Source organism: Octodon degus, unplaced genomic scaffold, assembly GCF_000260255.1.
Source record: "Octodon degus isolate 3935 unplaced genomic scaffold, OctDeg1.0 scaffold00073, whole genome shotgun sequence".
Classification (NCBI taxonomy): Eukaryota; Metazoa; Chordata; class Mammalia; order Rodentia; family Octodontidae; genus Octodon; species Octodon degus.
In genome coordinates this window covers 5,144,801-5,172,151 of record NW_004524649.1, presented here as the reverse complement: position 1 = coordinate 5,172,151, position 27,351 = coordinate 5,144,801, and the positions used below count along the sequence as shown (strand labels likewise).

General features: G+C 43.3%; 1 protein-coding gene across 2 annotated transcripts in view; it reads left to right on the top strand.

Annotated features, from left to right (window-relative positions):
• The window catches only part of Kiz (kizuna centrosomal protein), a 105,235-nt gene that overhangs the window by 62,174 nt on the left and 15,710 nt on the right, over positions 1-27,351 (top strand). For both annotated transcript variants that reach the window (XM_023720147.1, XM_023720148.1), the window contains 3 exons: positions 9,690-9,783; positions 18,105-18,270; positions 18,958-19,008. In XM_023720147.1, coding sequence (XP_023575915.1) covers positions 9,690-9,783; positions 18,105-18,270; positions 18,958-19,008 — 311 coding nt within the window. The remainder of the gene's footprint in view (positions 1-9,689; positions 9,784-18,104; positions 18,271-18,957; positions 19,009-27,351) is intronic.

The window sequence follows — 27,351 nt, the reverse complement described above, 5'->3', positions numbered from 1 at the left end:
TGCAGGCAATAATGGGGTGCATTTGCTGTGGAGAATTTCAAAAGAGTGATGAAACTACTGGCCAGTTGGCCTTCTCTTAGCACCATTTCTAAGACTGGCAGAGGCTCCCTCCTGGGGCCTGTGCCGCCACACCCCACCCCAGCACTGTTGCCAGCCTCCAGCTCCCATGAGGTGCTTGCCTGCTCAGTAAAGAAAGTAGAGCTGCTCAAGCCCACTGAATGTCCATCCTGGCCAGGAAGGGAACCAAAAGGCTATCTGAGTGGGAAGCCCTATTATAGGCCACAAACAGCTTCTTAGTAGTTACTGCAGTATTTACTGTTTTGAATTAGTTGCCATGTTTTAAAAACTGGGAGAGGGGCTGGTGAGATGGCTCAGTGGTCTAAAGCACCTACTTAGAGCAACTTAGCAAAGCACAGGGACCACGGTTCAATCCCCCAGCACCACATGCCACCCAGCCCCGCCCCCTGGTGGGCTGAGCTGGCCACGCGCGCGCACACACACACACACATACACACAAATAAATAAATAAAATTTTTAAAAAAAGCTTTAAAAACTGGGAGACATCACTTAAGAATAAACCCTGCAGTTGTAGATTCTTAGCATTCTGGAGATGTTTCACAGTAGCAGCTGAGGGTAGCTGGCCCTTTGGTGGAGCTTTTGCCCCTGGTTCTGCAGCCCCCAATCCAGTACCCCGGGCAGCACCTCTGAATTAGGTGACCGCTCTGTGCACTGCCTGTATCACAGCTAGCAAGCTGCTCTGCTCCCTTGCTCCCCATCACACTTAGCAAGCTCAATGACCATGCCTCAGGCTGCGCACTAACTGTCCATGGAACTCTGTTCCTGGAAAGCAGGCCTTCTCAGAACCTCTGCTTTCTAGGGACCACTGACATCTCAGAAAGCCAGGAGTTGTATTCTCTCCAGTTTCCCATGAATTTAATTTCATTACCAGCCTGTTACCAGCAGCAGCAACCCTACGTGGCCAAACCTGTCTCCCTCACTAGCCCACATACCCCTTTTATCCTGCCTTTTCTGCCACCTGTGCCATTCCTTAGCGTCAAATGCCATCTGCCCTTCCCCTCTATCCCTCCCAGACTAGAACCTGGCTTCCTGGAGTTCCTTCCTCATTTCCTGTCTTCCACTTCCTGGTTCCAAGGGCCTGCTGGAACCCCCTACCATGACTGTATGTTCTTTCTCCCAAGCCAACTGGCTTCCTTCTCAGGGGTTGTCTCCCTCTTCTTGTGAGCAGGTATTCTGGGACTTGAGTGGCAGGAAAAAAATGAAGATCATTTGCAGAAGCAGTGTGTTCATTTGTGAAGTCTTTCTCATTGGTAACTAGGACTGCAGATGGGGAAATTCCTAAGTCTGCTTGCTGGCCACATGCCTGATAGCGCACTGAGGAAGATCAGGAGTCTTTCATGAATAATCAGGTCAGACTGTGCCTAGATAGACATGGGTCCAGCAAGCCAGACAGACCTGAGCTCCAGAGGGTTTCAGCCACAGAGCTGCAGGGTGAAGGGCCCAGCATAAGATATGGCCCCAAAGACTAGGAGTCCAGGCTAAAGTAGAGCATCAGCAAGGGAGACCAGTGTCAGAGCAGGGCTGGAATCTGGTTGGCCCATTTGTATTTCCTGTCATATAGAGGCCTGCTTCAGCTGGAATAGAGAGAAAGGTGAACAGAGACTGCGGCTCCATACCTTCCACCTGACTGACTCCTCTCTCCTGCTATCAGACATCAACTAACAAAGAGACTCCCAACCACACCCCTGTTACTCATAAGAAAGACTGCAAATTGATTATTGCTTTGCATGCACTTTTCATTTTCTTTGGGGGTTATGTGTTGAATATTCTCAACAATGAATGTGATTAGGGCCGCTTAGTAGAAACACTGTTCTGTTACTATCTTCTGCCATAGCTACATAATTCTCAAACAGCATTTCTTTAAAACCAGTCATAAATAAATAAATAAATAAATAAATAAATAAATAAATAAATAAACCAGTCACTATTCCGTCTGCTCAGTGACTGTCATTCCACAGTGACATGGTCTGATGTAAACCAGTGCCCACAATCTTAGGTTCTCCCACTTAGTAGGCCCCTGTCCTATTCCTGCATCCTTCTATTCTTAGTAAAAATAAGTAAAATGTTGCTGGGATAGGATCTGAGTAGAAAAACAGTAGTCATTTCTTCACATTTAGAAGGACGATACAATTTATACCTCAGCCCTAAGCTTATAGTTTCTTAGCAATGACAATTTAAGTGAATTTCATATGGGTTGTAGATATTTGTGTTACATTTGACAATATAAAATCAGCCTTTTCTGCTGTTAAGATTGCTAGGTTCCTGTCAGTGATGTGGGATGTGGGGTAGGATTGCCCAGCTATGGATGCCAGCTTCAGTGAAGTCATCAAAGGGTTAAAAGGTGCTTCCTTGGGTGGATTTTAAATTGCCATGAATGCACAAACAAGTTTTTAAACTGTCTCATTTTACATCTTCATTCAGAGATGGTATAGTTGCTGCATTTTATGTCTAGATTATATTACAGATATGTTTCAATAAACCAGGAAAAGCCACCATAGATGCTAGAAACTAGTGCTCTGTGCTTAAATAAACATCTCCGGCAGCACCTGTTTTATTTTATAAGCTCTGTAATCACAGTGACATTCCTGGAGAAGAAGACCTTGAGACCTGCAAAGCAGCTGTCCTTCTCCAGCTCCCCAGACCCCAGCTGTTGTTGCAGCAATAAAAAGCTGGTCCCTGTCACTGGTGTGAAATTACTGCTTTGTGTGAACCATTCTTGTTCCTAGTTCTTCAAGATCAAAAAAAATTGTGATGTGTCAGAACTCTAGTCCACACTGCCAGCACAGGGTGACACTTGTGGTTCATTGGTGTAACTTTTTTGTCTGTCCCATCTGTCTTTTTATAAATGTACAGTATTTATTTCTCATTGTTAAGTGGACTCACGTCCTGGGCACCTGCCTGCTATAGCGATGTTTGAGACACATGGGCCACACTTACACTTAAGAGTTGGGTGGTTGAGGGCAGAGATGGTAGCCTTTGGTGTGTTAACCCATCCTGGTGAGCATCCCAGGCTGTGTTCAGCAGAACCACCGGCCAGAGGAGGTCCTCGGTGGCAGGTCCAGGCCCAGGTGGGCTCTCTGATTTCCCAGGTCACCCTAGATATGTACCCCCAATCTGAAACTGGTGAGATCTCTGGTCTCAGTGGCACCAACAAGTTGTGCCAACTTGCTGGGAACATGCTCTCAAATGCACTCCAAACTACTCAAGACCTCTCTGGATCCCTTGCAACCCCTCTCAAGACCTCCTGACTCAGGTCCTTGGAGGGTGGCTGTCAAGCATCTGGGTGTCCATAAACCCTGAGTGAGCTCTGCACCCTGCAGTTTGAGAGTCACCAGTCCAGGCCATACCTCAAGTATCTGCAAATCTGGTGTGGGAGATGGCTAGCAGTTTGCAGGGTACCTGGCACCTGTGGGCCAAGGCACTTGGACACCGTCCTGGGCCAGTCAGAAATCAGTTCATACTCTCTACCAACCTATAGGTGGCCTGAGTTTCTCATTGTGACCTGAGGAGCTTTGTGGCATCTGGGTGGCTGAGTTACAGAGCAGTGTATGGTGGTTTGTCCAGTGCTAGGGCCCAGTAGATGCTGAGGTCATGTTGTACAGATGCATTGCATCACTCAGACTATTCGAGGCATGCAGCCACTGACTACAGCCACATGGCTTACTGGCAGGAAGCCCACCATCCCCAGTCAGGAGACGCTTCCCTAAGAAAGCCCATCTGATGGGGCCTTGCCAGACTGAGTGTACAGCTCCAGGTCTGGCCAGTTTACATCCTCAGCACTCTCTAACATTCATGTCAGTGATGTAGGTAGGGAGGGCAATGGTCTTCCTTCAGAGTCAAATTCAGCTTATGTCTGATATGTAGTGGAGTCCCAAGATGAAGTGTATAGGAGTTGGGATCAGTCACTGAACAGAGACCTTGACACAAGCAAATTTACTGTCTTAGGTGGATTCTTATTTATTCATTTGTTTACTCATTTGTTTAATTTATGCAGTACTGGGGATTAAGCCTAAGGTCTCTCCCCTGAGCTATATTTTCAGCTCTTTTCATGGTCTTATTGAGATCTCCAGGCTGATTTGAACTCGAAATCCTCCTGTCTCAGCCTCATAGGGTGCTAGGATTACAGACATATGCCACTGGGCCCTGCAAGTGGTTCTGTTTTACATTACCTCCTTCATCCACACAGATGTTGTCTGAACCCTGGAGGATGCTGGTAATGCCCATTCTACTCAGAAGCTTCTCAACTTCTGTTTTTGTTGTGCAGAATCAAAAGGCCAATTTTAAGTTACTCATTTGTGAGGTGGGGGAGGAGTCTTCCTGAGCTGCATTGGTCATTTTGGTGATTCCATATTGCAAGGCTCTGTAAAGCAATCTCCCATTTCTTTCTCAGTGTTCTGTCTGATAATATACTGTTTGGCATGAGCTACAGTTACAGTGTACACTCAAAAGCATCAGTGCATTTGAAATCCTAGGCATAAACTGATTTGTTGTCCTGGAGATTGGTTGTGTGACTGTTAGCCCAGGCTGCCCGACTGGATTGTGGGTGATAAGATGTGATGTCTACACCTGCTTCACTAACAGTTTCTGGAGTTTCTCCCTATTCATAACTGAGCATTGATTTCCATGGTGCAAGGTAGCATTGTACATGCCATTGACCTACAGTTATATACAAATCAGCCTTCCATTAGGTCATACAGCCTTCCTTTTATATGACTGATGCAAATTTTAAAAATAAATAATCTGGGTCTTTAATACCATTTCTTCACCACAGTCACATTTTAAAGCCAGATCAAGAAGTCAGGAACGACATCTATCTACACTATGCTCTGTCATAATGAGAACTGCTTTGTATGCAGTCACCAGAGGTGCAGTTTTGTATAAGTGTGCCCCTGGCAACTTGATAAACCATTCCAGAAACACTGGCTCAGAAACAATGGCCTACTTTTGTTCTTCAATAATTAATAACTCTGATGACAGAATTCTGATCTCAGCCAGGGGCAGAGGGAGGTGGAATGAGTGAAGAGGTTGTCCTTGCAGGCTGTGAAATAGGGGCGCGTGTGGTGCTGCAACCCTCTGTCCACCCCTGAGCCAACACTGGCAGCCACATTTGTTTCTCACCATATCTGTGCAGCTGGACACCTGCCCCAGTCTGTGCTCACCTAGAAAATAGTCCAAGCACTTTCTCCATTCCTGTTCACAAAATGGAACCTCATAAGAGAAAAAAAGGAGAAACCTACTGCTGACAGCATTATTGATTTATGCTTCACCAAGGATTAAGTGTTCAGAGACCTTCATAGGAAGAGCATGCTATTATTAGGTAGGAGGCATTGTTTTAGACAATGATGAGCTATTAAAATATGATTCATATCATTTAGGTAGTTGATTTAAAAAGTTTTGTTCATTATTGCTTTCAGGAAACATTTAACGTTAAGTAGTTTTATCATATGTGGAAAACATAATAAGACACTCATCAATTGTTATATTTTTTCCAGGTGCAACTAATTATCTCTATTAGTAGCTATTTTCAAAATAATTATGCTTTTATATTCATGCTGAAAAATTGAATCGCTTTGTATTGTTTGAAATATAGTACATAAAAACTTTATCCTACCTGTATTCAAGACATTTATTATTTTGTCTGATTTAAAACAATTTTTTTAAAAAAAATTTTAGGGAAAGGTCTACAGGGTGTTCAGGGTCTCACTACTAGATTGGACTCCTAGGGATCCGCCTGTTTGCAGCCTCCCAAGAGCTGGGATTACAGGTGCGCACCACCAAGCCCAGTCTCAATTGCCTTCTCAGTGCACCCCAGGGGTGGGGCCAACACCGCAGGCCTGGGGGTGGATCCCCTGGCCCCTAATCTGCTGAGCTATTTGGCGAGCCCAACAAAATAATTTAAAATAAACTTTTACACACTACTAAGACAAAATTTTTGAAAGTTGTTTGGGTAAACGCTTATTCTGAAAAATAGTCTGCCAAGGGATTAAATTAAGTATTTATGCTGACTATGTAGTTAAAAAAAAAAAAACTTATGAGTAGCTGATGAATAAAAGTTCCTCCAAGAAGATAATTTGAAATTACAAGTCTGTTGTAAATCAGTTGTAGTTAGGAAATACTAAGACATTTTAGTTGTAGTTTCTGATAGAAATCATTTCAGATATATAAAATTAATTATAGACAACTTAAAGGTATTTTAGTATATATTAAATTACAGGTGATATTATGTCAATTAGTTATCTGACACCAAACTCCTTTTTTTTTTCTGTGATACTGATGTTACAGGTTTTCCAGTGATAAAGTCTACAAAAGAGAAAAAATCTCCTTAAAATCTTTTATCCCTTTGCAGATTTCCTGATTTGTTTGGTTTCCAGAGCCTTTGGGTGGGACCCTGTTCAGGGACAGCCCTGTCTGGGAAAAGCTGGGCTCTGTCCAGTGGGGCATGGCTTAGCTATGCAGCCCTCACAGATCCAGAATGCATGCTTTCTTTATCTCTTGGCTACTGATTTTGCTCTTTTGTGAGAAATAGACACAGTAATTAGAGAAAACCTAAGCTAGTTCTCTCATGCCAGAACCCGAAGAGCAGTTGCTATTGGCTGGAGTGATAGTAACTAGAGTTCCACCTTGGCTCCATCTCTTCAGCAAATCGATTGTATTTGTCACCAGAGACTGTTCTCTCATCAGTTCATTCACCTAACTAATTTTAATCGTTTAATCTCCACTAATCTTGCTTCCCAGCTAGAAACACAATTGATTTACCTACTGAAGAAAAATACTCACTGAATTGACTAGAATTTACTGGCAAGCAGCCAAGGCATTTTCCCGTAGAGAGAACTAGGAGACCCCAAGTAGTGGATGCAGAGTCGGAACAGAGGACCCAGGTGTTAGTTTTGCATTGCTGTAGAATGGTTGGAAGAAGGAAAAGCAGATTGTTACAGGGCTTTTCATCAAAGGAGTCCGAAGCCTTAGAATCATCCTTGGAAACTTTGAATCAGATAGGGGGCTCCAATGACTCATCTACTTTATTCAGATTATGGGAAAAACTAAGGTTGGGTCAGGCAAATATTATAGAAATTAAAATTTATTGAAGAAGATTCTGAATTGCACCTAAGCTTATTTTTTTTCTCCAAACGTTTGTTTCTTGTTTTTGTTTCCTTATTCCTGGGAATCCATGTGCTAGGTGGGTTCTCTACCACTTGAGCTATATCCTTAAACTTTCTAAACATTTTATTTCAAAAAATGTGAAAGGTAAAAATAAGCAAGAGAAACCATCCCATGAATATCTGCCGCCCAGGGCATTCCGCCATGGGTGTTTCACGACACTCCTGTACATGTCTGTCTAGCCATCCTCCATCTCGCATTCTAGGTGTCAGAGTGGCAGGTATTAATGTACATTTTTCAACTTTGTACTTTCAAGTTCTCTTATACTTTGAAGACTTTTAAACCTTCGAAGCCCTCTGTACATGTCAGTCAGGCCCTACTGGCTACCCACATTTTGCCAGTCTTATCTCTTTCCCTCAACCTGTACATTTTGGGGGATGGTTTAAATCAGTCAACATACCATTTTGCTTACAAGTCCTTGTATCTCCAACATATAAAATTTTAATGTGCCTTTTAACAGAATTCTTGAGGTATTGTTACCTAATTAGATATTAATTTATCTAATGCCTGATTCATGTCCTTTCACATTTGTTTTACTTGAATCAGGATCCAAATAAGGTCCACATAACACAGGTAGTCAGTGGGTCTCCTAAAATCTCTTAGTTTTATGGTATTCCTTCCCTCCATTTCTTCATAGCATTGGTTTGTTGAAGGAGTTAGAGCACCATCCTGGAGTATTCCATGTTGGCTTTGGCTGGTTGTGTACACGTGGTGTTGTTTGACCAGCTCTTCTCTCCTGCTTGGTACTGTAACCTGCTGCTTAGATCCAGATGTGTGTTCCTCTTCTGGTCCAGGGTTTTGGCAGCAGAATGTCACAGTGGTGCTGCTGTCCACTGGCATCTGCTCAGGCAGCACATGATGTGATCAGCCTGAGGTCAGTGACACAGAGCCTGCCTATAGGTGATGCCCTGGAGACTGGCGCCTCCTGCATGAGGTGTTCCCTTACGCACTTTGCACAGATGGGATCATTTCCTAGATCTGTTCATTAATCTTCCTTTCTCAGCTTGACTATTCTTCTGCACTTCTTGAAGGAACATTTACTCATCAGCTACTTAAAACTATGAAATGCAGGTGGGTTTTTTGAACTATAGATGCTTGATTTAACTCCTTAGCAGACCATTTTTCAGAATAAGTTTTACCCAAACAGCTTCCAAAAGTTTTGCCTTAGTAGCCTGTGAAAGTTTGTTTAGTGATAAACACATAAGAAAATTTACTGTATATAGTACTGGGGATTCAATCCAATGCCTCGACACAGAGTTACATCCACAGCCCCTTTTTATTTCTTATTTAGAAGTGAGACTCACTAAGAAGCTAAGTTGCACAGACTTGATGATCTTTTGATTCTCCTGCCTCAACCACCACCATCCCAACCATGCATCATTGTTAACGGTGCATTTCAGTAGTGTTAAGTATATTCACATTGTTGTTCAGCAAATCTGTAAAATTTTTTCATCTTATGAAACGGAAATTCTGTCCATTAAGCATCTTCCTAATTTTTCCTCCCTGACCCCTTTCCCATTCCTGTCTCCATAGGTGTCCTACTTTGGGCACTTTGTTGATGCCCAGACGTAAGGCATTTTCTTTTCTGTCTGTAGCTTATTTTACATAGCATAATGTCATCAAGATTCATCCATGTTATACTATGTGACAAAGTTTCTTTCCTTTTTAAAATTATATTTAAAGTATTTTTTATTTTTTAAGTTTTATTTATTTTATTCATTTTAAAAAATCAAACTCATGAACTAGCTGTGTTTTAGGCCTTTGCAATTATTATTATTGTTGTTGTTGTTATTTTGCTGCTAAAATTGTGCATCTGTAGCTAAGATTCCTCTCAAGAGAGTCCCCAGGTCCACTTGACAGGACTCAGCAGCTCTGGAGCCCTCCTTCTTTTCAGGGTCAGTGAATGTTGCAGGCTCATCTTGTACATCTCCTGCAACCAGGAAATTGTTCCCTTGCTTATAGTAAATATCATAGTCTGAATAGCAATCAAAACTTACTTTTCAACTAAGTAGGTCATTGTAAAGGGGTAATAAAAATCCTGTATTTGAAATGATGATGTGATTTTTTTTTTCCTTAAGTTTAGGAGGCTGACCAGAGAGACACAGTGCTTCCCCTTGAGATTCACTGTGAACACACCAGTGTGGGGCAGTACTTCCATGAGCCTCTTCAGGAAGATTAGGTACCCAGGCATCATAAAGCTCCCCAGGGGATTCTCTGTCAGCCAAAGTGGAAAATGCCCATTTAGTAATGAAATTATTACCAAAAAATATTTAACAGCTTAAAAAATGATATTTGGGTTCAAATTTTCTATAGTCCAGAATATGTTAGGTTGCAGACTTCTCTGGATAAGCTTCTTTCTTCCAACTAGGCTGTAAGTTCTTTAGAAATATGGCACTGTTATAAGTCGCCCAGTACTGTAAATGTGTGATGCATTTCCTGCTTCTGTCTCACAGATCTGAACAGGCCTCAGGCCTTGGCTTCCTGAGCACACCATCCAGCAAGCCTGCCACCAGCCTGAAAGAATGTGACCAGCCTCTCCACCAAGAAGTAGGTGGCTCAGCTCTTTATTTAGTCCAAAGTGTGGACAAGGGGTCAAAAGTCAGAAATTTTTATTTTTTTAAAGGATAAATTTCAAGATTATATGTTAACCCAGTTGAAGAAATAATATATTCTCAAGAATTATTGACATATTTGAAAAAGTGATAAGTAAGCCTTCAGGATTGGTTTAACTTTCTTATCTTAGTCCTTTTGCCTAATGTTTTGTGAGGGAATCCTGACTGCTAATTCAGATCCGAGCAGTGACCTGATTGATCCCAGCAGTACCTACCAAGTATTTTCTGGGGAACTTGTAAATGTATGGTTTTCTGTCAACTCTAAAAAGCACTGCAAAATGATATAAGGTCATTCATGTTATTTCAGCAGATATATATCCATCCATCTCCCTACACAGATAGCAGCACAGAGCCATTTGAAGGGAATAAATTCAGCTATACCCTGGTACTCAACTTCGTTAAACTCACTAACGTGGTCCTCAGTGCATTTTGATGTGACAGTCTTGTCCTGATACTTGATGCACAAGTTAGAACTTGCAGATGTCGATTGCCTTGGGACTTGCTCCTGTTCCAGCCAAAACAATTTATTTGGTACTTGTCACTTTTGTACTCATCATGTTTCCCAGAACCAATCAACCATTAGTGTGGAGATTCCATTGTAACTAAAATGTGGTCCCTGCTTCCTAAGGATGACATACCAGGTGCTTGCAATGAAGGAATATCCAAGAACATGGGTCCCACGGGAAGGGGGCCAGGCCACCTGGAGCAGCACTGAGGCAGGCACGAGGGTAGAGGGAGCACAGGGACATGTGAGGGGCCCTTGGCCACAGGCATTTGACAGGATAAAAGTTGAAGAGCACTGGCACAACAGTGATGGGCAATTAAAAGCCAGAGGGCAGGCGGGGAAACACAGTGTCTACCCAGGCAACAGAGCCCCGGTTAGGGCTCTTGTCCTGTTGGTGAGAAAGAGCCTAAGGTAATCTTGGTCCTACTGGGGATCATGCTGACTCTGGAAGGGGGACACTGTTTAGTCTAATAGGTTTTGGAAAGCTGCTGGACATGAGCTCTGCAACTCCTAGGGTATGTCATCTCTGATTTGGCAGGAGCCAGCCCTGCCATGAATCAGGCAAGGGAAAGGGACACTCTGACTCAGGAGCTGGTGCAGGAGGAGAGTGTGAATGTATTAAACAGAAAAGGTAACAGTGGGGCAAATTCCCAAGGAAGGCACAGGAGAGCAGCCAGCAGTCCACACTCAGATTCATCCTAGTGCTTACTGTCCCTGGGAGAAGGCATGTGCTGAAAGGACAGCACTGAAAGGAACTGAAACATTGAGGGTACAGATGCCGCCCCCCCTGCCTCCCACCATCCCAGCCTCTCTTCAAACCGGCTTGTGTCGATTCTCCCAAGCATTTTCATTTTGTCAGAGTGTGTGACTAAATAAGTAGTCCATCACTTTGTTTTGTTAAGATACGGGGTCATTTTCAAATAATGTGCTTGAGGAAGAAAGAACCTGTGCTTTTTTAGACCTGTTGGATCTTTGTAGACTAATATAGATCTGAAGAAGGAGACTGTTTCAGGTTTTATTGTCCATTTTCTTCAGCACTATTTTGCAATATTCTGTTCTATTCTTGTGCATTCTGAGTGCACTTCTCAGCTGTGTGAAGGAGGGAGCAAGTGTTAGTTGGCTGCCAGTTCCTATCTGATCATCTTTTTCTTAGGGAAGCCCTTAGGTTATTTATAATTTAGAAAACATGTTCCAAGGTCTAAACAACAAGTCTACTCATAATTTCTCAAGTAATACCTCTATTTTTAGTCAGGAAGAGAGCTGCCCAGTGAATAACTAATGAATCAAATGATGTGCTGCCTCCCCCAGTGGGGTGACCAATACTAATGGCAAAATCTGTGCTTCAAAGTGGAAGTGAATGTGGTTTCTCACCCATTTAGGCAGGGCTAAAGAAAACACAAGTGCAAAACACAGTGTTCCCAAAATGAGAGAAATGGGGCCAGCCATGTGCACCTTGGGCTCAGATGCTTTTATGGGTCCAAAACCCACCATCCTGTGTGTGTGTGCCTGTGTGTGTGCACGTGCCTATGTGGATGTGCATCTGCATGTGTGTGCACGTATGTGTACATACACCTGTGTGTGTATGCGCCTGTGTGGATTTGTGCCTGCATGTATGTGCAGTTGTGTATATGCACGCATGTACATGTTCCTAGGGATTGAACCCAGGGTCTCACACATGCTATGCATAACCTCTACTGCTAAGCAACAGCCCCAGCCCACATCATCCTTGTATGATGAGCAAAATAAAGTATCTTTAAGTCATTTCTGTGTTTTAAAAAGATATAGATTTTAGTAAAGATTGCAGATTAAATATCACTTATTATATAAACTCTTAAAAGTAAGTTATTTTCAGAATTTGAGAAATTTCTATTGTGAATTTTTTGCTTCAGAGTCTCATGAAGCTCAGAAATATTTACTTTGATCTCTCAAGTAAATGGCTAATTAAACAGCCACATGTAGATGATGTTTACCTGTGGGCCCCGGTGCTGTCAGCCCCTTCTCTTGAGTAAACACATCATCAAAGCTGCTGAAACTCAGAATACATCCCCTCGAGACAGGTGAGAGCCAGCAGTGCCCGCACAGCCTATTGTGCAATTACATAATTGAGTCACATGCTTTTAATTCAGAGAAATTTGTAATTACTTTATGTGAAAAAAAATTATTTGGGTACTTTATTAAAATACTAAGTGGCATCATATTCCCTTTTTCCAAAGTGCTATCTGTTTATACCCAGCAGACCTTGGGCACAGTGAGTAGCCTGCTAATGTCACTTAGGGTGGACCAGGACCTGTCCCCTGCCATGAGCATGCTGATTTTGTTCACCCCAAAGCTGGTCCCCTAATGATCAGCTATCTTGTTAGTTTCTAAATACTCATTTGCCGGCTCAGAACAACATTTTCTCCTTTCTTTTAATGACTTCATGGATTAAAATCCCACCCTCTCCTTCACTTAGCATGTGGTCCTGCCATTGTTTGCATTCCTCCCTTGCTTCCTTTGGGTTTATGCAATCTCAATTCAACTAGCTGCCTATCAGACATTTAAATGTATTCTCTTTTTCCTCCAGAATGGAAGTTTTAGAGAACATGTGTGCAATTCACTTTTCCCGATATCCCTGGTATTTCCTCAGAATGAGTTCCCAGGTATAGAATTATTAGGTCAAAAGGTATCTACATCTTCCAAGTTTTTGTTATGTACTACCGAATCTCACCCTGCAAGGGTCATCACAGTTAGCAGTAATGGGTGAAAGTGGCATTTACTTTTTAAAAACCAATTTGAGAGGTGAAAATGACATCCAATCTTTTTTGTTCATTTGGCCTTTTTGTTAAAATTCAGGTCAAATTTGTTTCCTACCTATTTGTGAGCCATTTGAATTTCTTCTTTCATGATTTACCAATTCTATTAGGTAAGTAAGAGTTTTTTTTATTGATTTGTATGAACTTTTCAAATTTATGTTTTGTTGCAGCCTTTTTAACAGCTTGACTTTGCCTCTCATTTTTCTCAATAGTGTTTTAGACACAATATCTTTTCCATTAATAGCTTCATCTGTCTATGCATTTAAATATCATAATTGACAAATGTCTGCATATAAATCAAGAGCCTAGATGTCTTTTATCGTTCTACTATATGTAGATATGGTTCTACTGTAACAGGATCTATGTGTGAATGAGCTGTGAGGGAAATTCAAGTGGACTTGATGCTACGAGTCTGGGAATCCTACCAAGTATAATTCATGCAGTGGCTGACCTGCCATCAGGTGTGAGATGCAGCAGTGCCAGCATCAGCCCTTCTGTGGACTGTGCTCTGGCAACTGTTTCTGTGCCCTGTCTCCTGGGCAGGGGGTGGCAGAACATTGAGAGATTCTTTGTTGGTCTCGATGAGGCTTCATCCCGCCAAGAACAGTGAAACATTCTCATTTGCCTTCCTGGGATCCAGATGTTTGTGGTTCCAAGGGAAGCTTTATTCCTAATGCAGAAGTTAGACTGGTCCATTCATAGGCAGTGTCCAAAGCTCATGGAGCTCTGGCATCTGGAGGTATTTTCAGAGGCTGAGCTTTGTGTACAGCATGCAATATGTAAAAAAAAAAAAAAAAAAAAAAAAAGCTTCTTAACTCTTCTCTTCACTTTGCAGGTAGAGTAAGTGCCTGAACTTTTAGACAAGCCTCTTCAGCTTGGGGCTTCATTAGAATTACTCAGTTCTGGAACATCTGCAAACAGTGCATCCTGAGGATGTGTCACTGATGTTTTTCCTGACTCTGAAGAAGTGGTTTTTAACTAAAACCTTGTTTGACAGCTTCTTATCTGAGGCTGACTTATTTCTGTCTCACTTGTCCATTATCTGCTGCTTGCTGTGAATGTATATTGTGATTGTGGGCTGCTTTGCAGAGGGCCCCAGGACAGATCCACTACCTTCTCTCTGTGGGCTCAGTGGTCCAGGAGAGTTGAGCCAACCATCCTCATGTTGCAGTTTGACAATCTGCTCACTTCATGCTCTCTCTCTCCCTCCCTCCCTCTCTGTCTCTCTGTCTCTCTCTGTGTCTCTCTCCGTCTCCCTCCCTCCCCTCCTCTCTCTCTATATATATTATCTTTGAAAAGTTGTCTATAGAATTATTTTAAGAGATGAGTTCTAGGGTCAGCCAAATAGCTCAGCAGATTAAAGGGTCTGCAAGGTGGCACAGGGGCCAGGGATTTGATCCCTGGGCCTGTCATGCCAACCCCACCCCAGGGACATGCTGAGATGGCAATTGAGACTGGGTGTGGTGGCACCAGCCTGTAGTCCCAGCTCTTGGGAGGCTGTAAACAGGCAGATCACTACGTGTCTGATCTAGCAGTGAGACCCTGAACACCCTGTAGATCCTTTCCTAAAATAGGAAAGAAAGAAAAATCCTTTATAATGTTTCAATCAAAAAAGAAAGAGAAAGCCTGGAGATCCAAAGATGATTATTGAATAGTGAAGATATGAAGATAAATGGTGTCAAATGTACAAAATAAATGAAATTGGCAGAGTATTCTGCTTACCAGGTTACTCCCTCATCTCAGAAAAGAGTGCTCAGCACAGAACAAGTGGTGGCAGTGGTGGAAATATTTTTGCAGGATTATTGTGATATTCTATTGTGTGTTCTAAATTCTGAGACAGTTCAAATTCAACTCAAGTAAAAATAGGTCAGGTAGCAAATGGATGTACATAAGAGTGAGATTAACTGTGTGTCACTGTTGAGAGTGTCAGTCTAAAACAAGACACTCTTGGAGTGTCTTGGAGACCAGCTGTCCCAAGCCGACTTATTGGGACTGCCGGTGATTTGTGGTCATGGATATATGTGCTTGGTTGTCCAGAGAGGCCTCCTAGGGCTGGGAGCAAAGGGGAAGCTTTCACAACAGAGGAACATTAACAAAAGGAGGTGTCCATGCCAGCTACCTTGAACAGAGATACTCATTACAGGATCTTGTTGTAAGCCTTGCCCTTGGCTCGGGCACTGTCGTTAGACAGGCATGCTTGGGCAGGCAACTCCCATGGAATGTTGCAAGTAGCTTATCTAGAGAAGTACAACTTTGAGGAATGTCTTGCTCAGATCCTGTTGTAGGCATTCGTGCAGGAGGGCTTTTCCTTCATGGCCTCCTGACTACAACTTGTTGCCTTAGTGTAAATGACTCCAGTTTGATCCTGGTTAATTTATACAGGGGACTAGGAAATGTGATATGAGTCACTGATAGTCCGCAACAGTTTTAACAGTCAGAGGAGGAAAGTTATTTATTTTAAATTGTGTACAAACCTATGAATCTTTACATAATCTGCAAATTCAATGGTAGAATGTATGAAGAGCTTTAGTCTTTTTGACAGTTTTATTCTTTAAAATCTTATTTAAACAGTGATTAAGATGGCATGTGAAGAAATTACTTCTTACATTGTTTACTCAGGATATGTGAATAAGTGCTAAACCTCAGGAAATGAAAATTACAGCTTTCACTGTTGTAATGGTTTGTGACTAAGTGTCGCCCCAAAACCTCATGCAGTCATGGGTTGGCTGCATTGAGTTTGTGACAGACTGTTACAGGTGTGGGTGCTGCACCTACCTTGGGGCAGGTAATATACTAATTACAGTGTAAGGAGGGGAGAGAGGCTGGCTAGCTGCCACAGCTGCTGTTCCTCCCTTTGCTTTTTGCTCTTTGCCACCACCCTAAACAGCTGTTCTCTACCATGTGCCACTCTGCCTTGGAGCCAGCTAATTATGGACTGAAACCTCCACAAACTATGCACTAAATAAACCTTTCCTTCATTCATTTTGGATGTTGGGTATTTTGTCCCAGCAATAAGAGAAAAGTAACTGAGACACTGTGGGATTTAGGCCAATTCTTTCTGTTTATATTATAAAATGCTTTTCATGCACCCAGGATTATTGGGCACAGACAGACTGGATTATGATAGAGAGAGACACCCCCCCCCCCAGGACAGTGACGAGGCACACTGGCAGTTGAAGGCTGGCATATCAAGGGGTTCTTGTCTACATTACTTACTCTCCCTGGGCAGTGTCCGGGGGCAGGCACAGTGCAAATGTATATAAGCAGCAGGGAAGAGGAGAATAAGCCATAATGGGAGCCAGCTTTGGCCTGGGCTCCGGGAAGCAGCCTCGGGTATGGGAGTCCAGTCTGCAGGAAAGGGGAAACAGCAGCTCATCTCAACAGAGTCATTACCACTGGGCTGCATGAGGCTCAGGCTGAAGGGCTAACTTGATGCCAATCTTTGGCCAAGGGTTAAAACTTTAACCCCCACCACCATCCTAAACCAGCTACTCCAACTGCTAGAATGGTCCATGAGGCCCACAGGCTCTCTCCCCAAGAAGGGGAGAGGGCAAGTGTCTTGTAGGAGGTCAGGGCTGAGGGAGTTGCAAAGTTACATGTACCAAGCCAGGCTCCTATGCTCTGCCTCAGTGCTTCTTCCTCAGCATATCCACTTTCTCTGATAAATCACAGGCAAGGTGCTACTTCTCCCTGTCATAGTCATTCAAGAAATTGTAGATTACAGACCGCCTCTGGCTTTGCTGTATTGCATTTCTCACAGGGTGGGCTGATCACTGCCCTGTATACTCCACCATTATTCATAGCAGTGTCCTCTTTAACTCTGCTTTTGAACAGAAATTGAAAGGAAAGGGGGCCAGGGAGATGGCTCAGTAGAATAAGCACTTGCCTGGCAAGTGCAAGGGCCTGAGTTCAATCCCTGGTTCCACCAAAAAAAATAAATAAAATAAAATAAAACAAAACTGAACAGCATTTGCTTTGGGGCTGGGGAGATAGCTGAGTAGAATAAGCACTTGCCAGGGCTGAGTTCAATCCCCGGTTCCACCAGAAAAAAAGAAAGAAAGAAAGAAAAGAAAAGAAAAGAAAAGAAAAGAAAAGAAAAGAAAAGAAAAGAAAGAGAAAGGAAGACAGGAAGACATACATTCTGGCAGTGAGACAGTGTGCTTGGTGGCTGTTAACCCTCATTTTCTGCCTATTTTTATGTCTTGAGGGAAAGGTACAGACCTGGAATTTGAAAGACCTGGGTTCTCAGCTGGTCTGAGAAGTGACACTGTTTCCTCACCTCTTAAGTTGGCAGTGATAAATCTGTCTCCTGCATGTAAGTTGGGACAGGCCAGCCTGTGGCACTATGCAAATAATAGGTAGCATGGTAGGCAGGGTCCCCTGCTCACTGGACTTCAGGGTGGAACACTGGCTGCCTTAATCCTTGCCTGTCAAGAGTAGTAGGCTCAGCCATGGTTTTCTGCTATGTGTATGCCTCAGCCACCAAGTTTGTCTTCAGTGTTCCCTTTTGGGGGAAGCTCAGAGGTCAGTTCTAGGAGTTTAGGGCAAGGTCACATCTTCCCAGATTTGTTTCTTAGTCCCAACCAACTCTGTGTTACAAATAGAATTCATGCTCCTTCAGAAAAGAGATCTCGGGGCCTGAGTTCTGTGTGTATTGGAGGGAGGGCAGACCAACACAGATGAACAAAGCCAGTCACCATGCGTACATGGACTTCTGTAGGTTCAGTCAAAAGAATACCTTCTTATGAGTTTAAAGTGTTATAAAGAATTAAATTATGCTAGATAAGACCAGATGATATTTTATCTTGAGGATATTTTAATTTCAGTTAATGTTAGGAAACAAACTAAATCTTAAGTAAAGCATAACCTAAAATGATATTTGAAGTCTAAATCTTTGAGACTAAGGAGAATGTTCTTATGCTATGTTTTGATTTCTTTGTACTTCCTCTGAAATTCTAGACAGCAGCAGCACTGAGCAAAGGTATCACAGCAGCATGTGAAGCCAGCTCAGCCACTCACAGTGATGAATCATTGTGCAGCATGCCATCTATTCTGCAGGAGGGTCCGGGGATAAAGGACACAAAACCTGCCTTCCGGCTCAGCAGTGTTCACATGAGAGACCAAGGTAACTGCTCTTAAAGAGTCTGTCCACCGCATGGAGGCTTCCAGAGTCAGTGTGATGTCCTGCCTCACGTGTACCTCTAGTTAACACTGGCTGCAGGACATCACTGATTTTAACGCACATAATGTGTTAGTTGTTTTATACCACCTTCCAGTAAATATGTAGTGTGTTCTTTTTAGTCTAACAAGAATGAGAAGCCTCATAGTAGGTCTGTACTTCTGTTCAGTTTCTAATGAAATAGATGTTAAAAGTTGTGAAAGATAAGCCTAATCCTTAGCAGGAGATCATTTTGATCCCACATGATTCCTAATGTACTTTGAGGTTTTTGAAATTATTTAATAGAATTTACCCATAATTTTATATATGCTTTTTAATTTTAATAGAACTTTATCAAAGTCTAGGTAACGAATTTGTGCCCTGAAATTCAATATTCAGTTTTAGTACCCAGAAATTGTGGGTATTTTAGCGTTACTGCTGCATATGCCAGTCTCGTGCACATTTCTCACAGGATGGTTACTGCTCTGTAACAACTTCCAGGGCAGCTGTGTGTTGCTCACAGAAACTATTGAGAAGTTAGCTGGTTTGTGCACCCAGTATTTGAGGCTCACTTGTCCCATCCAAATGTGCAATAACAAAGATCTGTTCCATAACTTTGAAATATGTTTACTTTATAATGTGTTTGATTTTTAGAAGAAGATGAGAGCGAACAAGAAAGCATGAGCTCAAAGGTGCCAGTCACAGGTAAGGTGACAGCCGCCCTGACAGCTGCCAGCCCAGATTCAATCTTGTATAGTCAGGACCTTCCAGGTGAACAGCTTGTGGCCCTCAGAGAGCAAGCATATGTTACTGTTGCACACTGGAGCAGGGACAAGTAGAACACAGCAGCCGAGCCAGCATCCCACAAATGAAGCAGCAGACAACCACATCCAGGAAGCCCCTCCTGGAGCCCTTATGTGTCTACACCTGCAGCCTCCTCCACACAGCTGTTGAGCACACTTTGCCCATTCTGGGACACCCAGTCATTAACCCAAAGGTCAGAGATGCTTCTGACTTCACTCCTTTCTTTGCTTTGGTAGTGGAAGGTGCATCATAAAAACAAGAGCAGGAAAAAATGCCAGACAGGGAGCTTGCCTTTACCTCCTTTATAAAGCTGGTCTGGTAATTTAAAAATTTCACCAGTCAAGCTTTAGCAAGACCCATTCGGATTTCTGAACATGTGTTAGGTGTGTTTAGATGGAATTTGAATGATATCATTATGATTTTTAGGTTTAGACTATCAACAGCAGCAATTAGTATTCTGAACAGAGCCCTGTTTGTTGTACATCTAAATTTACTGGCACCTTGTTTTGTAAAGTGGTGCCTGGCTTCATTATAAATGCAAAGGTCTGACTTTAAATATTTATACAAGTGACTCCACCCTTGCACGAGGAGCAAAGGCATGCATCTGCATATGTGCTGTGTTGTTCTTGTTCCCAGCAGAAAGGGGCAGCTCACATTGTGCAGTGCATGGCATAACAATTAATTCTTTTAGTGTTTGTTTCTCTGATAAACTCTGGATTTGAAAAAAAGAGTTTATAGCAGGGCAATGATGATGTATTTTAAATGTCATTCCAAAATTCAGAGTTTTTCTTTTCTTTTAAACATTTTCCTACAGCAATGTTTATTATGTTTTTTATTCATTTTGAGAAAACTCTGTCAGGTCCTCTCTTGATTATTTTGATCAATAGGAGAAATGTAGACAATATCCAACTACAGATAACCAGGAAGTCACTCACATGCCTTCTCCTTGCATTTACCTTTGAATGCAGAACTATCGAATGGCCTCTGCATTGATTCCAGTTAAGATTATAAATTCTTACTGGAGAGAAACCAGGGAGTGACCCAATGCCGATTCTTACTTCTCTGGTCTCTCTCTGTAAATAGGTGACACTCTCCAAAATTAATACAAATGCCATTCACTTTCTTACCTCCTTGCCAAAGAAGTATGGTGTGTATAGGGATAGTTATCAGGGCTATTTACAATTAAGGGGTGTGTGTGTGTGTGTGTGTGTGTGTGTGTGTGTGTGTGTGTGTGTTTTTAAGACAGAGTTTCACTGTGCAGTTCAGGCAGGCCTTGAACTCACTTCATAGCCCAGGCTGGCCTTGAACTCACAGTAATCCTCCTGCCTTAGCCTCCTAAGTACTACCATTAAGATTTTAAAAGCACTCATAATCACAGCAACCTATCATAAACCCATCAGTTGTCAGAAGTTTGACTTTGTACTGTTATATATGGCAAACTAAGAAACTTAGTAAACTCGGAGCTTTGCAGCTGTGTCCTTGCAACCAGGTTTGCCCCTCTGTGCCGCTCCTCGACTGCCCTCAAACTCATGTTTGAGGACCCCTGCACTTCTGCTCAGTCAGCCATAGTACTGTTGCTATGTCAGCTGCTTCATTCTCTCAGTTCTTGACCATCATCCTTTATTAAATTTTTGTGTCTGGCCTGGCTATTTGGAGATGAACTTTTGGTAGAGTAAGACAAATTGTATAGGTCAATTTAAGATGGAATTTGCTCACTCCCTCCTAATAGTTCCCTTGGCATTTCCTGTTTGTAGCTACATGCTGATTGTACTTGCGTGGTTGTATTACTTCTAGAATATTCCAAAGAAAAGGAATATTGCAGAAAGTGTTCCCTGGGGTTGAGGAGATGTATCAGCTGAGCCTCGGCTTGGCATCCACTAGCACTGTCTTCCCCCTCCTGCCCTGTTTCTTCAGTCCGTGGGCTTCTGTACAGGGAACGTAAGTATTCTACCTGACAGGATTGTGTGTGAAAAGTGCTGAGCAGATAGAAGACACTCAGTGCATACCATCTGTGATGTGTAACACCACTCCTGTGCATGTCGGAGGTTTGAACTGTGCTGGTACTCAGTCCTCTCCATACCAAGCACATCTAGGTGAAATGAACCTCATGAAACAAACTTGGAGACACAGGGGCTGGGAACACAGCTGGAAGGAGTCCAGGCACCAAGTGCAGTGCTGCCCCTAAAAGTGGGAGCCACATCAGGCTGGGGCCAGCCCAGGTGTATGCACTTCCCATGGTGCCACTTAATTAGTTCCTGCCAGCAGTTTCCATGTGAGCACACAGTTGATGGTTTGAGTCCAAAAAGATGCATACCTACCAAAAAGGAAACTTGAAGTTTCAGGAAATGTTTGGACCTTCCAATTAGTATTCCCTGTGAGAGAACACTAGAAGAGTCCCAGAAGGCTAAAGCTATAGCTCCTGGGATCCCATTGGGCAAGGCTGCCCATCTCTGCCTAGGAGGCCTTACATCCTCAGCGACCAGTGTGTGCTCCCAGCTGGGCATGTTGCAGGCCACCTGGTCACCCAGCAACAGCACTCCGTTGGGTGCTGCCTCTTCAGTGCTGCTGGATAGTACGGCATTTCCCAGAATTCCCCAGAATGTGTGCTGTGTGGCACTCCACCCAGGAAATACTTGAATGAATACACATTTTGTGCCAAGCTCTGGCTGATCTTGTTGACCCCATGCAGCATACAGCACATCTGAGACGCTGCTGCATACTTGATGGAGCATCTGCTAAGCATAGTTGCAGCATGTGGTTAGAAGAAATAGAAGAGCTGTGCACTCCACATTGCTTGAACCAGGTGCAGTGCTGGGTGTGAGCATCTCTGGTGGGTGTGGGAACGCTTCTCAAAAGGACTGGGGAGCATTCTTGTTTCTGGGTCCTCTGATATTCCTTCTGTTGCCAAGACTGATCTCATTCTGTGCTGAAGGAACCACATGCACCAACATTCTTGTATCTATATTTTCCCTTCTTGTGTGCTTATCACCCCAAAACTCAGGTCTCCTTGGGAAAGGGGCTTTTTTTTTTTTTTTTTTTTTTTTTGGTGATACCAGGGATTGAACTTAGAACCTAGTGCTTGCCAGGCAAGCACTTATTCCACTGAGCGATCTCCCAAGCCCAAGGAGCTCATTCTTAAAGTGCCTGCTTCTGTAAGTTCACTGGGCTACAATTCACAAAGGACTGGCTCCTGTCACACGCCCACACCCACAGCCAGCATGTGAATTCTTGCACCTGCACCTGCACCTGCACCTGCACCTCAGGGCCAGCTTGTTACCATCATCTACCCCTTTTGTCTGGCTGTTCTCACTGAAGTGTCCAGTTAGAAATCTAGGTCAACTCTGATGTCTATGAATCTGTAGTCTCCTGTATGATAACTGACATATCATTCACCTGTTATCACTCCTTTTCTTGGGCTGCATCCTGGGATACCAGGGTCAGAAGAGGCCTGGTTGTTACCCTCAGGAAACCCCCAGCATTTATGATCTTCACACTGGTCCTGTAGGCTAAACATCAGTAACTTCATCCCTGCAGTGGTGAAACAGATCCTCTGAGAGGCCTTGTCCTCTTAAGCTGTGTGGCCTGTGTTTCAACTTGGAATTGCACTCCAACTTTTGGATTGAAACTCCTTCTGCAGGCTGCTCTTTCCTCTCACCAGCCCGGCACGAGCACCAAGATGGTTGGCTCAACCAAGCACAAGTATGTGTCATAACAAGACGAGTTCTGCAGGGATGCTCTGGAGAACGAGGAGGAACAAAGCCTTCCCTCACCTCGCCTTTCTGGGGAGCTTCCCAAATGTGGTTTCTGTGAGTGCAGCATTTCTGGCAGTAGGGCAAACGAACACACTGCCTCTATGACCAGTGTGAGCCAGAAACACTCAGACAGGAGTACTGATGCTTCGCAAGACCATAGAAGAACACCTCTGGGTGGGCCACTCTCATGCCCATACTGCAGGTCTCCACACCAGCAGTTTTAATTGTATTCCCACTGAGTTACCTTTCAGCACTTCATTTTAGTTAGTGACAGAGCTGATGTTAAATGTCATCAAATCCAGCACCCAACACAGAGTCTGGCACACAGTGGACATTTATTTTGTCAAACTAATAAATAAAAATTGGGATGCTGAGTTTCCCTAATAGTCGTTGATTCAGGCCAGAGTCCCGTGTCTATCACCCCACCAGCACTCTCCCACCCCATGTGCCCATCGTGACAAAACTCATCTCCTTAGCCCCATGTGAAAATGACCCTCAGCTTTTAACTCAAGAGGATTAAGCCTCTAAGAATGCCCATTCAGCTTTCATTCCCTGACACCAGTTCTCCTGGTCAAGCTGTGTGGCAAGTGCTTGCACACTGGGTCTTCCTCACACAGTCTGGAAGCTGAAACACTATGAGTTATGCAGAGTGTTTGAGGGTCGGCCTGCATTTACAGGGTGCTGCTCTGAATTGTGGGCACTGTTTCCCAAGACTGTTGCCAGAGTTTTACACCAGGTTGGAAAAAGGTCATCATTGGTGACTGGATTTATGCTGCAAGGGAAGACCACAGTGACAGCTGACACAGAGCAGTACATCACTTCCAGTACCAAGACCCTGCTAAGGAGATGCTTCTCCTCTCTTGTCCCCAGAGTGCTTACTGATGACTCAGTGGAGGCCCAGGGATCCCTATACTCCTATAAAACCAGGCAGCCAGTGTGTGCTGTGGGACTGTCCATCTCAGTCCTTGTGGCCTGGTTTCCAGGGCAGCAGTTGGCCATGTTGCTTGTGACCCACTTCTAGCGATAGCCCATATTCCTTGCAGCACTGTGCATGGGGGCTGGATTGGGGTGTTATTTACTGTGGAGGTTAAAAAGTTAAGGGTGCCTTTTGGAGCAGAGCTGCTGATTAGATGGTTCTGTATCCTAGAGTCTAAACCCCTGGTGCCAGGAGTCCCAAGCCTCCATAGTGGCTGCACAGTAGAGTCGCAGGTGGAGTTCCTGTGACCCTACCAGTCCTTGGACGGTTACATCAGCACCCTGTGTGGGGACCCAAGCTAGGTGTTTTATAAAACATCCCATCCTTGAGAGCTGCAGAGCAGGAGGAGCAAATTAAGGGAGGAGAACCTTAGCTTTTATGATAGAATTAATGTCATTCTTTTTGTAGGGTGCTTTAACAAGATGCTAGGAATGTACCCAGGGGCAGTGACACATGCTTATTATCCCCACTTCTTAGGAGGCTGAGGCAAGAGGAAGAGTTGAGCCTCAGCATTCAAGAACATTCTAAACTATATAATGACACTGTATCTCCAAAAAGAGGAAAGATGATTTAAAGCTGAAGAATGAGCTCAATGATATAATATATACCTAATGTGTACAGACCTGGGTTCAATCCCCAGCGTAGAGGAGTTTGGAAACTTTATTATAAAATAACAGCTTATAATCAGGATTATGAAGCAGTAAAAGGTCCTATTAGACTGAGAATGGAAAATGTACCTTCTGTTATTACACAGTGCGTGTGTTGGTCAGAGGTGCAGTTGTTCTTTGGTACAGCGGGCTGACTTAAGGATCACTGTGGGAACAGGATCCACATACCCAAGTCCCTTGTATGAAATGACATGCTATTTGCTTAGAATTCAGAACACAACCTCTGTAAGCTTTGAAGTCATCTCCAGACTACTTGTGATACCTAATTCAATGTAAATATTACATGACTAGTGCTAATATCATATTTTGGCAGTGAGGACAAAGAAAAATGTCTGAACATATTCAGTATACAGGTTAATTTTTTCCCTGATATTTTCAGTGAAGTTTGGTTGGACCTGTGGGTACAGAACCTGAGGACGTGGAAATCTAAGTGTGGCTCCCCAGACTGTCACTTCAGCCTGGGAATGTTCACCGAGCTCAGATACAAGCCTGCACCTATTTCAGGTTTAGTTGTTTCATTGCTGCCATCATTAGACAGTTCTGCAAGTCTCTGTGATGCAGCCTGGACAGCTTTTGGGAACTAGGAGCCCACCTCTCGGACACTCGCTGTCTGGACCAGGCGGAGGAAAGAAACCTGGAAGGGCTGCAGGCCCAGGGCTACTGGCAGGGTTGAGTTTATCACAGCAAATCTGGAGGTGAAAAGTAATTCTCATTACAGATCAAACGTGATACTCACATACATGTAGGCTTACAGCCTGTAAGAAGAAAGTCCTAAAGGTGAATGAATTATCTGTGCTTTTGCAGAATTCCCAGAGCACCTACGCCCTAACATTTTCTTGTTTCATTTATGCACATTGCTAAGACAAATGTTTTCTAGTGATAAATAGATAATATGTCTTTGGAATTAATTTAAGAAATATATCTTAGATTTTTATTTCATTTTGTGAAAATAACTAACTGGGTTTGCCACATCAGCATCTAGTAGAAGATTTTTTAAATACATTTTTAACATGTATGCAGATATATGGGAAGCAACATCACTAGGAAACTCAGTGAACAGAAAGTATTTCTCAAATTAAATTTTAAAATTTCTGCCCACTTCACACAGGAGCACACTCTCTCTTTCTCTGTGGGTTCAAGGTCATTTTCCCAGCTCCAGTGTTGGTATTGTTTGTCTCCCTTTGTCCCACCCTCTCTAGCCCAAGTCTTCTTTTTCATGGAGGATTTCTACAAAAGCAATGGGCAGATCCTCTGCCTCAGGCACCCCTTAGAGGCTGGGGAGCCAGCATTTATCTGGCTCTTGTAATGGGTTGTTAAAAGCACTTGTTCATCAGATATTTTCTTTTTATTTGTAGATTTAGAAGTATTTTAGCAGGTGTACATTTGCATATAAAAGAGAATAAAAGATAAGAAGTTGAAGCTTTTTCTTTCTCCTCTTCTTAACGTCATCTTTCTCCCTCCTCCCTGTGTTTAGTGTGGTTTCACTCTTTTTCTAGCCATTTCTAATTTTTAGATAGAAAGTGCATATCAAAAAGAAAGCTAGAGCCTAGTGTCCCACACACTGCAGGACAGTGGGACCCGGCGGCGGCCCAAGTGCCTGTAGGGAAAGTAGGTTTATTGGTGGGATCATTAGTGTGGACTTGCAGGGCGGCTTTTAATCTCCTGGAATCAGACACCACAAGGTGGGGGCCCCTGCTTTGTTTCATGTTTTCAGCTATAATATTCTCTACTGTTAAACTAAATCCTGACACAGATTTGAATAGCAGAGGTGCTTGGTGGAGATCCAGAGCTGAAAGCTCTAGCTGGCATGTGTGTTGTTCCTGTGTCTCAGAGACTGTTCCAGTTGAAAAGAAGTGAATGCTTTAGAAACATTTATTTAATGTAATCGTTTTCATATTCAGTAATTTTCTGAAAGTTAACATTGCTAATGAAAGGAAACATTTCCCTGGAACTCTGAGTCACAGGCCGGATGGTGAATAATGGCCACTGTGTCCTCAAACTTTCAGATCATTGAATTCCCTTTGGAACTGTAGGAACGCTGTCCCTTTCTCTTTTATAAATGCTAACTTGAACTTTGTCATTTGTTCCTGGTCCATTAATTTAAATACTGTGATTGTGTGTAAGGTTAACACAGGGTAGTTTTTACTTTTCTTTTTTTTTTCTCCTTTTAAAAATTTTTTTTTCAAATAGGCTGGCCTCAAACTTATGACCCTTCTGCCTCAGCCTCCCATGTGGTGGGATTACAAGTGTGCATCACTGTAGTGCAGTTTTTAATTGCTTGATTTGCTCCTCCTCTTTCTCTTCCAGAAAACCATGGGCCTGAGTTGCCATCAGAATCATGTCCATTGTTTTCCTTTTTTACACCTTTAAGTTGGCATCCTGGCTAAGCCTTTTAGGTGTTTCAGCAGGTGTCTGAATTGTTTGAGAGCCCCTAGCAAAGCATGTACTCCTGCTGCCAGAGAGTAGGAAACCTGGTCCATTTGCTGCAGACAGCTACTCAGTCTCCGCCAGCTCTGCAGCCTCCCATGGTGCAGGCCCAGGCCACAGCTCTTTCCACAAGAAAGCTTTTCCCCGTGTCCAGCTTGGCTCCTTTGGCTGCAGAGTCCCCTACGTATTCTTATGCCACTTTTAGTAAACATAAAGATTGCTCACTGACATCTAGTTTCTAGGTTGCAAATGTGTTCCATTTAGATCCTGTAGTATCTCAGTATTTTCAGAAGAAAAGGCCAGAGTCTGGTGAGATCAGCTCACTTTCCCACCCAGCAGCCAAGGCTGTGACCAGGAGACAACTGTCCTTGGAGACAGGGTGCCCACCCCAGCAGCCCCTGGCCAGAGTCACCTCTGTGTG